Raw genomic sequence first — 12,472 nt, forward strand, 5'->3', positions numbered from 1 at the left:
TTTATTGAATTTCATTTAGTCATCTATAGCCCAGTTCTCCATTTTATCAATATCCCTGTGAATTTTAGCTCTATCCTCCGAAGTGTTTGCAACTCCCCCGCTCCCAGCTTTGTGTCATCCGAAAATCTGATCAGTAAGCTTTCTGCTCCTAAATCCAGGTCATTAATAAAGATGTTAAACACCAGACCCAGAACAGATCGAACCCCACTCGAGATGTCCCTCCAATCTGACATTGTTCCATTAATAGTTATTATTTATTTGAGGTTGTTTAACCAATTACCTGTCCACTTAATGGTAGTTTGCCAAGTTATGCAGGCTTCCTTCCTCTAACAATTCAAACAAAATCAGGGAGAAATATGTGTTTCAAAACAGTCAGATATTGGGGAAGCATACGTTTGTTATGTTATGCTCTCTAAGCAGCTTTTAAAATTCGATTAATTCTATTGGAAAATACTGATGTTTGAGCCCAGTGGGTTTGCCATCTAATCTGTAGGGATTTTACAGTGGATTTTCCTTTTCTATTCCATGATGGCATCAGCTGCTTTTCTGTTTCCCTTTCGTTTGCTATTTAGACATTACTCTGGCACTAGACCAATAGCTATCTAGGAAGTTCCTAAACATTCTACACATCTGATAGTAGAAACTACTAAAAGTTAGTCAGCCAGAATCCACTGTCTCAGACAACCATCTGCAATGGTTTTAGTCTTCCCTGACTTGCATAAATGTCCTAACCAGTGTTCATTTCTAGAATCTTGCTTAGAGACACTTTCATGGAGGTAGAAAGTCACAGTATATAAAGAAGGGAGACTTGGAACAAGTTATCTGAATTATGTTGTATAAATATTAATAAAGCAAGAGTTAAATACTTTCAGACCTGTTTCTCTGGAGGATATTTGTGCTGCAGCCATTCTTCTGGAGCTCTAGCTTTTATGTCCCAGCCGACAATGACTCCTAAATAGCCAAGTCTTCTGTGTACTATCACCTGTCCCACATTAAACTGAACAGATTCTGGCTTTGGACTGTGAATGTGAGTTGATTCTAGTAAAACAAGAAAACAGGTTTAGCAAGGAAAAAGTGTTTGATCGAGTACAATGGCAAACATTTAATAGACTTTACTTGTCACTGGATGTCCAACAGAGTAAACAGATTGGGCAATTAGATTACTTAATAAAGTGAAACTGGGAGTATGAAGGCTAACAGTCTTTAGTACAAACAGATAGTTTGCTATTAAAACCAAACAGCATTTGTTCAGGATGTTATAATAATATTTCATAAAGCAGCATTCATTGAGGAAAATATTTTGGTACATGTATTCATTTATATTTTATGTTGTATCCTGGAATTAAATTAGTGGGATTTGGGAAATCATTAAGACAAAATAAATATGTTGACAACTATTTGTTTTCTTCAATCTTAATTGATGCAATATTTTACAGTACTACAGAGAACTGGCTTTGACTCCATAGTTGAGGCTATATGAGTTTATCTGTTTTGTGTTTAATGGTGACCCTTTACTTTTTAACTGAAGACAAACAAAGCTTCTTTCTGCCTGAAATTTTTTCCATTCAGTCTCTGTTCAGAGGTGATTTTTGAAGAAAATGAGAGCTATTTGAGTTTGAAGACTGATAAAATGGTACCTTTTCTCTGTTTTATTTCAGTCATAAATCAAACAACTATGAGAATATCAATGTTTTATACACCAGTGCTCCCTGAACAAGCACATATGAACATTTTTAGCAAAGTGTGAGAGATGGCCTCTGCTTGTTTGTCATTTAGGAGATAAGTCTAGCAACGCATACATTCATACTCTGAAACGGTCCAAAATAAAGTTCAAAAGGATTGAAGACTTCAGTCTTTTTTAGAAATGAAGTTTCCCCAGTACCTGCAAAATAAGCATGGATTTCTTCTTCATCTTCAACACCTTGAGTTCTCTTTTCTCCATAGTACCAATTCCTAAAACAATGAGTGTGATCAAACAAGTTTGTTAATGTCTGAATATTTGGATTGGATTTATAATAAATCAGAAAACTGGATAAAGAGTTGTTTGAATAAGGTGATGCTGCAAAATGGTTGATACAAAATTCAATGCAGTTTGAAGCAAAGAATGACAGTCTTATTGGACATTGCAAAAGACAAAGTGATTTGCTCAAAGAGGGCAGGAGAGTATAAATATTATGCATTGTAATTCCACAGTTGCATATTAGATCTCCCCAAACAAAGAAGACAAACAGGTATTCTATAGATGAGATGATACGATACAGAATTCCTTTGGAGTCACACTGTGGTGCATATTGTAAATTGTATGTGGAAACATTTGAAGACATGTTGGTATGTGTATTACGAGTAGTTGCCATACCCAATGTTGTATTTTTGCAAATTAAGATGCAAGCTATCTAAAAATGCCAAATGGAGTTAAACCATTTTCTAGTCTAATAGTTCTCATCCTCTAAGTAAATAAGTACAAAAACTTTAAATCCTTAAAATTAAATGTGCTAAAACAAGAGCCCTTTGCCCCTTTTAAATATTTGAACAAAGAGTTCACCTTGACCAACACTAAGTTGAATGCCAAGTTACAGCTCAAACCAAAGATATACTGCTGAGTTGTAAGAGTTTATATAAATACAATAGGACAAGTTTTTGAACATACAAAGCATGGTTTAAAGGAACAATCAAAAACTGAATTCAATTAAAGCCCAGCTTTAGGGCTACAATGAATGCAACTTCCCTTTTATGCTAGATCTTAGTCATAGCCCAAGAAAGGTTGTGGCTTTCATTTAAATTTTAAAAAAAGAAGAGCTGGCTCCTTTTACTGTTGCTGCTGTCTGTTGAAAGGGAGAAGGACTAGGAAGTCAAAGACGTACTGCAATGTACACTTTGGTGGGGGCACAGCGAGGTGGTTCCAATCTCTCTGCTGCCCTTCTCAGTGGTGTTGATAGGAGTGCTCTATAAGCTAATGGCATCTTGTATGCAGCTTTTAACAAGTGGTGACAACAGATACCCCTTGGGATCTTTTCCCATGTATGTCAGTCAGCTCTCTGTCAATACCAAGTGCTTATCGTTAGTTACAGCATCTCCTCTTCATATATCATTGCTAAGCCCTTCCCAGATCCTGCTTAGACAGGAAGTAGGAGCAAGTTCTACCAGATTCCTAGAAAATCTCCATCTGGATGAACTCTGTAAGGGCTTAAGGTTGGCAAACACTTTCTATTGCAAACACTGAAGTGTAAGCGTTCTGATCTGCTTGATGAAATTGCATCCAGCATGGAAGGTTTGGGAAGTCCAGAAGTATTAGTTTTTAAAATACTAAGAACTGATCATTAAAAAAGGTATTAAGAAGAGAAAGCCATTTTATGGGGGCTAAATAATCCTCAATGTGGTCCTTTTGAGACCGTGGGAGACCCTAGATATAGGGTGTCTGGAATCCTATACAAGGTCATAGAAGGTTGGTGAGAAGTGGGGTCTTTGTGGACGTTTGCAGGCTGTGCAAAGAGCTCATTCCTCCTTAGACTGTTTCCCCTAGAAGCCTCCAGGGAGGCAAAGCTCTAATTCTGTGAATTTTCTAGGCCTCATGGGGTCTAAGTAGTGGTTTCTTAGAACTCTGCGTAGACCCTTTATAAAGCCTTCATCAAAATACACGAGTTAAGAACTCTGCAGGGTTCCAAACAAACATGGACACCAGTTTTAATAACTAAATTCCCACAGTGCTCCCAAACTAATGAAAGGCACCAATCTTCACCAAGACATAAAAATGAACTTTTTAGGCCAAGTCACTTTGAAATTATGATCCAGAAAAGATTATACAATATCCAAGCAGCAAGTTTCCCCCATTTTTACCCTTATATTGCCCAGGTGCTTTGCCTGATTTACCATCAAACCACACAGAAATATTATACCCAGTATAAGATGACCATGCACATTGAATTTTAGATGGATCCAGCCTGATCCTGCAAACATTTATGCACGTGTTTAACTTCATGAACATGGGTAATCCCACTGGCTTCACTCATAGAGAGATTTAAATTAGAAGATTAATACAAACATTAAATTGATGTTGTGATTTATCTTCAGGCAACCCCAAGTTGAATGCTCAAACAAAGTAAGCACATAAAGGTCTTTATAAACAGAAATTATACCCCAAGACTGTCCTCCTCAAAAGGAGGACATTTTCCATGGCAGATTTTTTCCTTGTCACTCTTATTTCACTTCTATAGCACACTCTTCAGTTAAAACAGGCCAAGAGATAGGGAAGCTGGAGTTAATGGTAGGATCAATGTAAAACTTACTACAGCATAAATATGTAATGTCCTACCTTGTCTTTGGTATCCACAGCTTTAGATGATCTGTCCATGCATCCAGACTCAAGTAGGACTTTATAAAACTGTTCCAATAGCCAATTATCCTTTAGTAATAAAGATGGTTGTCACATGGTGTGAACATTTGATAGTATACTGTATAAAATTGCTTTACATAAAATTAACATACAAAAATTGCTTTTATATAATTAAAGAGAAGTCACTGACGGAACATTTATTTGATAAAGACTCTGTTCTCTAGACACATTGAGAAATAAGCAGATAATTTTTCAATGGTCACTTGCTCCAAAAACAACCTAATTTTTGAAGATGTCCATTTTTATGCCAAGATGCTTCCTGCCTTTACTCAGACTGTAGGAAATGGCCATCGGTGGTTCATCCTGTCCAGAGTCCTCTCTTCGAGAGTGGCCAGCACCAGATACTTCAGAGGAAGGCAAAGAAATAACAAAATGGACAATTATGGAATAAGTTTCCTGTACACAGTTTCTTCTAAATCTCACAGTTAGTGGTTTTCTCATGCAATAAAATATGAGGGTGTGTTCTGTTCTCTTATCAGTTTAAGACAGGGTATTCTCATTCATATAGACAGTCTAATCTGTTCAATCCAACTAGGTTTTTGGCTTCAGTGATGTTTTGCAACAATATCATAGCCAATGTAATAGTAAGATTTTAATATTTGAATTGCAAATAGGTTATGTATCAGTTGTACAGATCTCTCTCTCTATGCTGCTCACCTTTAAAACATCAGTGGATACACAGATACCTGAAATTAGCATAGCCTGCTCTTTATATTTAGGATGAAAATATTTGTGGTGACTGTTGGTAAACAACAACTTTTTAAAATAAGTAATATTGTACTAGTCACTATGTATTTAATTCTTTTCTGATTGCTGTTCTAAGTCATTATTCACACTCTACTACATTGATTTTTATTGCTAAGGCCAATGCACTAAATCATACTCCAAAAGGAAATACATTTGAATAGTAAGTTTCAACAAGACAAAGGAAAGTCAAAAATAATGTTATTGATCAAGCATTTCATTCGCACCTTTCAAAGAGATTAAACCCATGGTAGCATTTATTGGAATCTCCAGAAGGGCAGAAGCATATTGAGATATGGCCATGCTAACCATACACACAAGGTTTTATACGGAGAAAAACAAAGGCTATTATTCAAATGCTGTAGGGCATCAAACTGCTTAATAAATTCATATTAAAACACAAAAATGTATGAGATATGATCTGAATGGATTCTTCTAAGGATGGCAGGAGGGCATCCCCACCCCAAGCCTTGGGGACAAAAGTGTAATAAGGGAGGAGGGAGAGAGAAATCTTGCTTTGAATATATTAATGTAGTGGGGAGGAAAAGTGTTACAACCTTTGTGTCACTTGGAGGCGCTGAGCAGAGTCTGTTCCATACCACTGGGATATGAAATACTGTGCAGGAAGTGCAGATAGCAGCACACAAATCTGCAGAACTGTAGCTGTATTAATCTGAGGCATTCCAACAGTGAAACCTCTTCAGAGATGCTTCCCCTCTCTGTCATCAGCAAAGTTAAAAAAATAAATAAATACAAATCAGTGATTGCTAACATCACAGTTTAAATTCCATTCACTAGGTACTGTTGAGTCACAAGATATTTCACACCTTGGACTACACTTCAATTACACTCAAAGATTGTTACCTGCATGAGGTGGTGGCTCACAATGAAGTTTATTAATAAGGTGATCTAGCCTCACCACCCCATGTAAATAAAAATCTAGTGAAGGGTCACATATGAATATATTCCTTTCCTCCTTTTGAGGGTGGGGTTTGAGATGAGAGAACAGCAGGTTATGTCCTCTCATCCACTCTAGACTTGAAACAAGAACCTGATCTACAATACCAACTAAGACAGAAATATACACTCTGCTTCCTGTACCACTGTCCAGGTTCCTTCCTCACTCTGAACTCTAGGGTACAGGTGTGGGGACCTGCATGAAAGACCCCCTACGCTTATTCTTACTAGCTTAGGTTAAAAACTTCCTCATGGTACAAACTTTGCCTTGTCCTTGAACAGTATGCTGCCACCACCAAGCGTTTTAAACAAAGAATGGGGAAAGAGACCACTTGGAGACATCGTCCCCCAAAATATCCCCCCAAGCCCTACACCCCCTTTCCTGGGGAAGGCTTGATAATAATCCTCACGATTTGGTACAGGTGAACACAGACCCAAACCCTTGGATCTTAAGAACAATGAAAAAGCAATCAGGTTCTTAAAAGAAGAATTTGAATTGAAGAAAAAAAAGTAAAAGAATCACCTCTGTAAAATCAGGATGGTAAATACCTTACAGGGTAATCAGATTCAAAACACAGAGAATCCCTCTAGGCAAAACCTTAAATTACAAAAGACACAAAAACAGGAATATACCTTCCCTCCAGCACAGCTTATTTTACCAGCCATTATACAAAAGAAAATCTAACAGATTTTCCATCTAGATTACTTACTAATTTAACAGGAGTTGGAAGGCTTGCATTTCTGATCTGTTCCTGGCAAAAGCATCACACAGACAGACCAAACCCTTTGGTCTGACCAAATCCCCCCCACTCCAGATTTGAAAGTATCTTGTCCCCTCATTGGTCATTTTGGGTCAGGTGCCAGCGAGGTTACCTTAGCTTCTTAACTCTTTACAGGTGAAAGGGCTTGCCTGTGGCCAGGAGGGATCTTATAGCACTGTATACAAAAAGATGGTTACCCTTCCCTTTATATTTATGACAACCACCTTAAAGATAATTAAATGAATTTAATGTTTGAGAGATGTGCTGCATGGGACGGCCCTGAAAAACAGTCCTGTTTAGACACAACATTTCCGGCATGAACAGTGGAACTCTGGTCTTTAGTATTGCACCCCACCCGCCTGCCTTAATGGTTTGCTGGAGAGGCCTTCTTTTAGGATGATATTGGAGTGTACTCACATGGTAACTTGCCAAGATGGACATACAAGAATGCCAACTGCGAGGGTGTTTTTGTCATGGTCATATCAGTGCATTACACAGAGGACTGATTTCAGAGTAACAGCCGTGTTAGTCTGTCTTCGCAAAAAGAAAAGGAGTACTTGTGGCACCTTAGAGACTAACCAATTTATTTGAGCATGAGCTTTCGTGAGCTACAGCTCACTTCATCGGATGCATACCATGGAAACTGCAGAAGACATTATATACACACAGAGACCATGAAACAATACCTCCTCCCACCCCACTCTCCTGCTGGTAATAGCTTATCTAAAGTGATCATCAAGTTGGGCCATTTCCAGCACAAATCCAGGTTTTCTCACCCTCCGCCCCCCCCCCCCAACAAACTCACTCTCCTGCTGGTAATAGCCCATCCAAAGTGACCACTCTCTTCACAATGACAGGTTTCAGAGTAACAGCCGTGTTAGTCTGTATTCGCAAAAAGAAAAGGAGGACTTGTGGCACCTTAGAGACTAACCAATTTATTAGAGCATAAGCTTTCGTGAGCTACAGCTCACTTCCTCAGATGCATATCGTGGAAACTGCAGCAGGCTTTATATATACACAGAGAATATGAAACAATACCTATTCCCACCCCACTGTCCTGCTGGTAATAGCTTATCTAAAGTGATTTCCAGCACAAATCCAGGTTTTCTCACCCTCCACCCCCCCACACAAATTCACTCTCCTGCTGGTGATAGCCCATCCAAAGTGACAACTCTTTACACAATGTGCATGACAATCAAGCTGGGCTATTTCCTGCACAAATCCAGGTTCTCACATCCCCCCCACCCCCATACACACACAAACTCACTCTCCTGCTGGTAATAGCTCATCCAAACTGACCACTCTTCAAGTTAAAATCCAAGTTAAACCAGAACATCTGGGGGGGGGGGTAGGAAAAAACAAGAGGAAACAGGCTACCTTGCATAATGACTTAGCCACTCCAAGTCTCTATTTAAGCCTAAATTAATAGTATCCAATTTGCAAATGAATTCCAATTCAGCAGTTTCTCGCTGGAGTCTGGATTTGAAGTTTTTTTGTTTTAAGATAGCGACCTTCATGTCTGTGATCGCGTGACCGGAGAGATTGAAGTGTTCTCCGACTGGTTTATGAATGTTATAATTCTTGACATCTGATTTGTGTCCATTTATTCTTTTACGTAGAGACTGTCCAGTTTGACCAATGTACATGGCAGAGGGGCATTGCTGGCACATGATGGCATATATCACATTGGTGGATGTGCAGGTGAACGAGCCTCTGATAGTGTGGCTGATGTTATTAGGCACTGTGATGGTGTCCCCTGAATAGATATGTGGGCACAGTTGGCAACGGGCTTTGTTGCAAGGATAAGTTCCTGGGTTAGTGGTTCTGTTGTGTGGTATGTGGTTGTTGGTGAGTATTTGCTTCAGGTTGCGGGGCTGTCTGTAGGCAAGGACTGGCCTGTCTCCCAAGATTTGTGAGAGTGTTGGGTCATCCTTTAGGATAGGTTGTAGATCCTTAATAATGCGTTGGAGGGGTTTTAGTTGGGGGCTGAAGGTGACGGCTAGTGGCGTTCTGTTATTTTCTTTGTTAGGCCTGTCCTGTAGTAGGTAACTTCTGGGAACTCTTCTGGCTCTATCAATCTGTTTCTTTACTTCTGCAGGTGGGTATTGTAGTTGTAAGAAAGCTTGACAGAGATCTTGTAGGTGTTTGTCTCTGTCTGAGGGGTTGGAGCAAATGCGGTTGTATCGCAGAGCTTGGCTGTAGACGATGGATCGTGTGGTGTGGTCAGGGTGAAAGCTGGAGGCATGCAGGTAGGAATAGCGGTCAGTAGGTTTCCGGTATAGGGTGGTGTTTATGTGACCATTGTTTATTAGCACTGTAGTGTCCAGGAAGTGGATCTCTTGTGTGGACTGGACCAGGCTGAGGTTGGTGGTGGGATGGAAATTGTTGAAATCATGGTGGAATTCCTCAAGGGCTTCTTTTCCATGGGTCCAGATGATGTGTGATAATCAAGGTGGGCCATTTCCTGCACAAATCCAGGTTCCCTCACTCCCTCACCCCCCTCCAAAAACCACACACACAAACTCACTCTCCTGCTGGTAATAGCTTATCCAAAGTGACCACTCTCCCTATAATGTGCATGATAATCAAGGTGGGCCATTTCCAGCACAAATCCAGGTTTTCTCACCCCCCCACCCCCATACACACACAAACTCACTCTTCTGCTGGTAATAGCTTATCTAAAGTGATCATCAAGTTGGGCCATTTCCAGCACAAATCCAGGTTTTCTCACCCTCCGCCCCCCACGTACAAACTCACTCTCCTGCTGGTAATAGCCCATCCAAAGTGACCACTTTAGATAAGCTATTACCAGCAGGACAGTGGGGTGGGAGGAGGTATTGCTTCATGGTCTCTGTGTGTATATAATGTCTTCTGCAGTTTCCACGGTATGCATCCGATGAAGTGAGCTGTAGCTCACGAAAGCTCATGCTCAAATAAATTGGTTAGTCTCTAAGGTGCCACAAGTACTCCTTTTCTTTTTACAGAGGACTGACGCCATCAATTCATTTCAGAGACATTCCCCCTCCCTCTCCACAAATGCACTTTTGCTTTTGTAGGAAAAACCGTAAGTCACTGACGGGAACATTTTTTCCCTAAAGACTCTGTACTTTATATATGGAGAATTAGTTTTTGGATGCTACCAGGCTGAGATGGATTTCACCTGGCAACCAACAAGCACCTGCACTATGTTTAAACATCTATCACAATTTTCTATATCAGAACTAGAACTTCCTTGCTGAGATTTTGGAAAGATTGCCTGAAAGATACCCAGTGTACAGGTTTACTTCTCCTACAGCTTCTTCCCTTCATTTAAGCATCCCTTCTTCCCCTCAAGAGAGTCACTTTGATAACATGTACTCCATTTCTGTTTTATTATTCTCCTGTTCTGACTCTTCATGCCATACTGCCAGGCAAGTTATTATTTCTGTTGCTCCTATTTCAGTTCACACTATTTAAAGTGTCCTTTTATTAAATATTTTAGCACTCATTTACTCTACTATGTTAACAATTTGGGAAGTTAGAATTGTGGAAATACTTGGCAAAAGACTGATTTTTGACCCAAAAGATAAAAGCTGGAATTTCTGAAAATGTTTGTGGAGGGCTGGGGAACTCAACAGAAGCCCTGCTAGCTGCACTGCTTTGTGCACTAGCCTGCGGAAAAGACTCCGTTTCAGATATAAAATTGTTCACAAGTGAAACAGGAAGAACAGTCTCAGCCTAGTTCCCAGCAGATGTTCATACATCTTACCAGTAACCACAAAATTTGCCTGATTCATTAAATATAGGCCAGCCTCTACTGTACAGAGGGCTAGGACCGTTAATTATGGGGATGTGATCATGTACAACAACTCAGGGTTATACCTGTATGAAAAGGAAATGGCTGCACTGATTCTTGAAGAAAATCAATTACACAGACAATCCACAGATGAAAAATGGAATGGAAACACATGCAGCTTGGTTAATAAGACTCTCTCACTCTCTCTTTTTTTTAGTTTACCAAAGACATATTTTACATATAAAAGATAGATTTGTTTAATTCTGCAGCAGAAGCCTTTAACATGCCAGTCAGATAGTTTGAGCCCCAAATGTAGGTAATTTAAAAGACAGTAATAATCCACAAAACCTAACTGGATTCCACCCCCCCCCCCCCCGATTTAAAGAGCTACTGAGGTTTTTAAAGGCTAACCCAGTATCCTCCTGCGGCGATTGCGACTCAAACGCTGCATTGTGCTAAGGCGTGGAGCCAGACTAGTACTTTACCTTGGACAAAAAGAAAAACAAAAGAGCACAAACGTCGAAAAGTATGCAGTCAAAAAAGGGAGCACATAGACGTCGAAAAGAGTAAATAGTTTAATTCTGGGGAAAAGATTTGTAGCCAAAACGACTCGGGAATAAAATCTTCCTTCCAAATCCCCACATTTAGAGTGGCGAGGGAAAAGAGTCCCTCCCTGTTAACAAAGATGAGTTCAAACCCCGAAAAATTATGGGGATGCTGCAGACCATCTGTAAATTCCCTGCTCGGAGATGCTGGGTGTTGCTTAAACTACTATCCACGTGCCACTGGGACCCCGCTCCAAAATCTCAGCCAGCCGGCGGCCTCGGAGACTAACTAGAGAGAGGTCGACCCGCTAACCGGCTAACTGAGAGGCGCCGATAGCTGGAGCGCGCTGGCCCCAAAGGGAGACGCAGCTAATCCCGCCGGACAACTTCGGCTCCAGGCATCCAGCGCCACCTGCGCGCCATTCACCCCCAGCCCAGCCCGCCCCGCGCTCGCGGCCCAGATGCCCGGGGGGGAGGCAGCGTGACACGTCGCCCGGCCAGAGGCTCCTCCACCCCTTTGTCTCCCCAGCCCGCGCCGCCAGAGCGAGCCGGGACCCTGCCCCCAGGGGAGCAGAAAGCGCCTCCCCCTCCCCGGAGCACGCGCGTCCCAGCCGGCCACTCCCGCCTCGCTGGCTCCGGGCGCCCCGGCACCTTCCCGGCCAACAGGTGCCGGAGCCCCTCGGCAGCGCCCCCCTGGCAGCCCCTCTCCGCAGCAGGGGCGTGTGGGGCACAGACCTGGCCACTGGCTCCGCCCTGGAGGCGCCCCCACTGACGGCCGCTATCGTGGCACAAACAGCCTGTGCCGGGAGCCCCGGCTCCCTGGTGCGCCTCCGAGCCGCGGCTCCTCCCCTCCCCCGCGGCCCTTCCCGCCGCCGCCAGGGGAGGGGCTGCACGCGAGAGACTCACGCGCCTCAAAGCGGCCGCCGGCTGCCCCGGTGCCTCGCTCGGCGGCGGGAAGGCTCCTCGCTTGGGGGGCCGGGCTGACAGGGGGCCGGGCTGCGTGTCCGGCCCCGCAGGGAAAGAGAAGCGAAACCTCTGCAGGAGACGCCACCAGCCGCCTCAGCTGGGGACACGTGCAGGGGAGTTGACTCCCTCGTCAGCTCCCTTCCCCCCGGGCTGGATCCTTTCACCAGAGGGATAACAGTGAAATGTTTGAAAGGACCTTTCCCAGCTGAAATCGGGTCAGTGGGGGAAAAAAAAAGAAAGCGTGATGGTTTCAGTGCCTAACTTTAATCCTGGTATTTTAATCAGAGTCCCCTTCTTCTAAAAATTACAGTTATTACTAAACATGTACATTAAG

The 12,472-nt window shown here is 42.2% G+C and overlaps 1 protein-coding gene across 3 annotated transcripts in view; it reads right to left on the bottom strand.

Annotated features, from left to right (window-relative positions):
* LOC140908719 (F-box only protein 21-like) overlaps window positions 1–12,227 on the bottom strand; it is a 26,402-nt gene extending 14,175 nt beyond the window's left edge. Inside the window, exons 1-5 of one of the 3 annotated variants that reach the window (XM_073336501.1) lie at window positions 12,083–12,227; window positions 5,692–5,853; window positions 4,310–4,399; window positions 1,883–1,953; window positions 875–1,038 (exon numbers count right to left, since the gene is read on the bottom strand). In XM_073336501.1, the coding sequence (XP_073192602.1) occupies window positions 875–1,038; window positions 1,883–1,953; window positions 4,310–4,399; window positions 5,692–5,816 (450 nt within the window). In that variant the 5' untranslated portion in view covers window positions 5,817–5,853; window positions 12,083–12,227. Of the gene's footprint in view, window positions 1–874; window positions 1,039–1,882; window positions 1,954–4,309; window positions 4,400–5,691; window positions 5,854–11,907; window positions 11,997–12,078 lie in introns of those variants that run through there. The other 2 variants (XM_073336503.1, XM_073336502.1) reach the window with 2 other exon arrangements.
* Window positions 12,228–12,472: the final 245 nt, after the last annotated feature.

Source organism: Lepidochelys kempii, chromosome 3 (assembly GCF_965140265.1).
Source record: "Lepidochelys kempii isolate rLepKem1 chromosome 3, rLepKem1.hap2, whole genome shotgun sequence".
Lineage (NCBI taxonomy): Eukaryota > Metazoa > Chordata > Testudines > Cheloniidae > Lepidochelys > Lepidochelys kempii.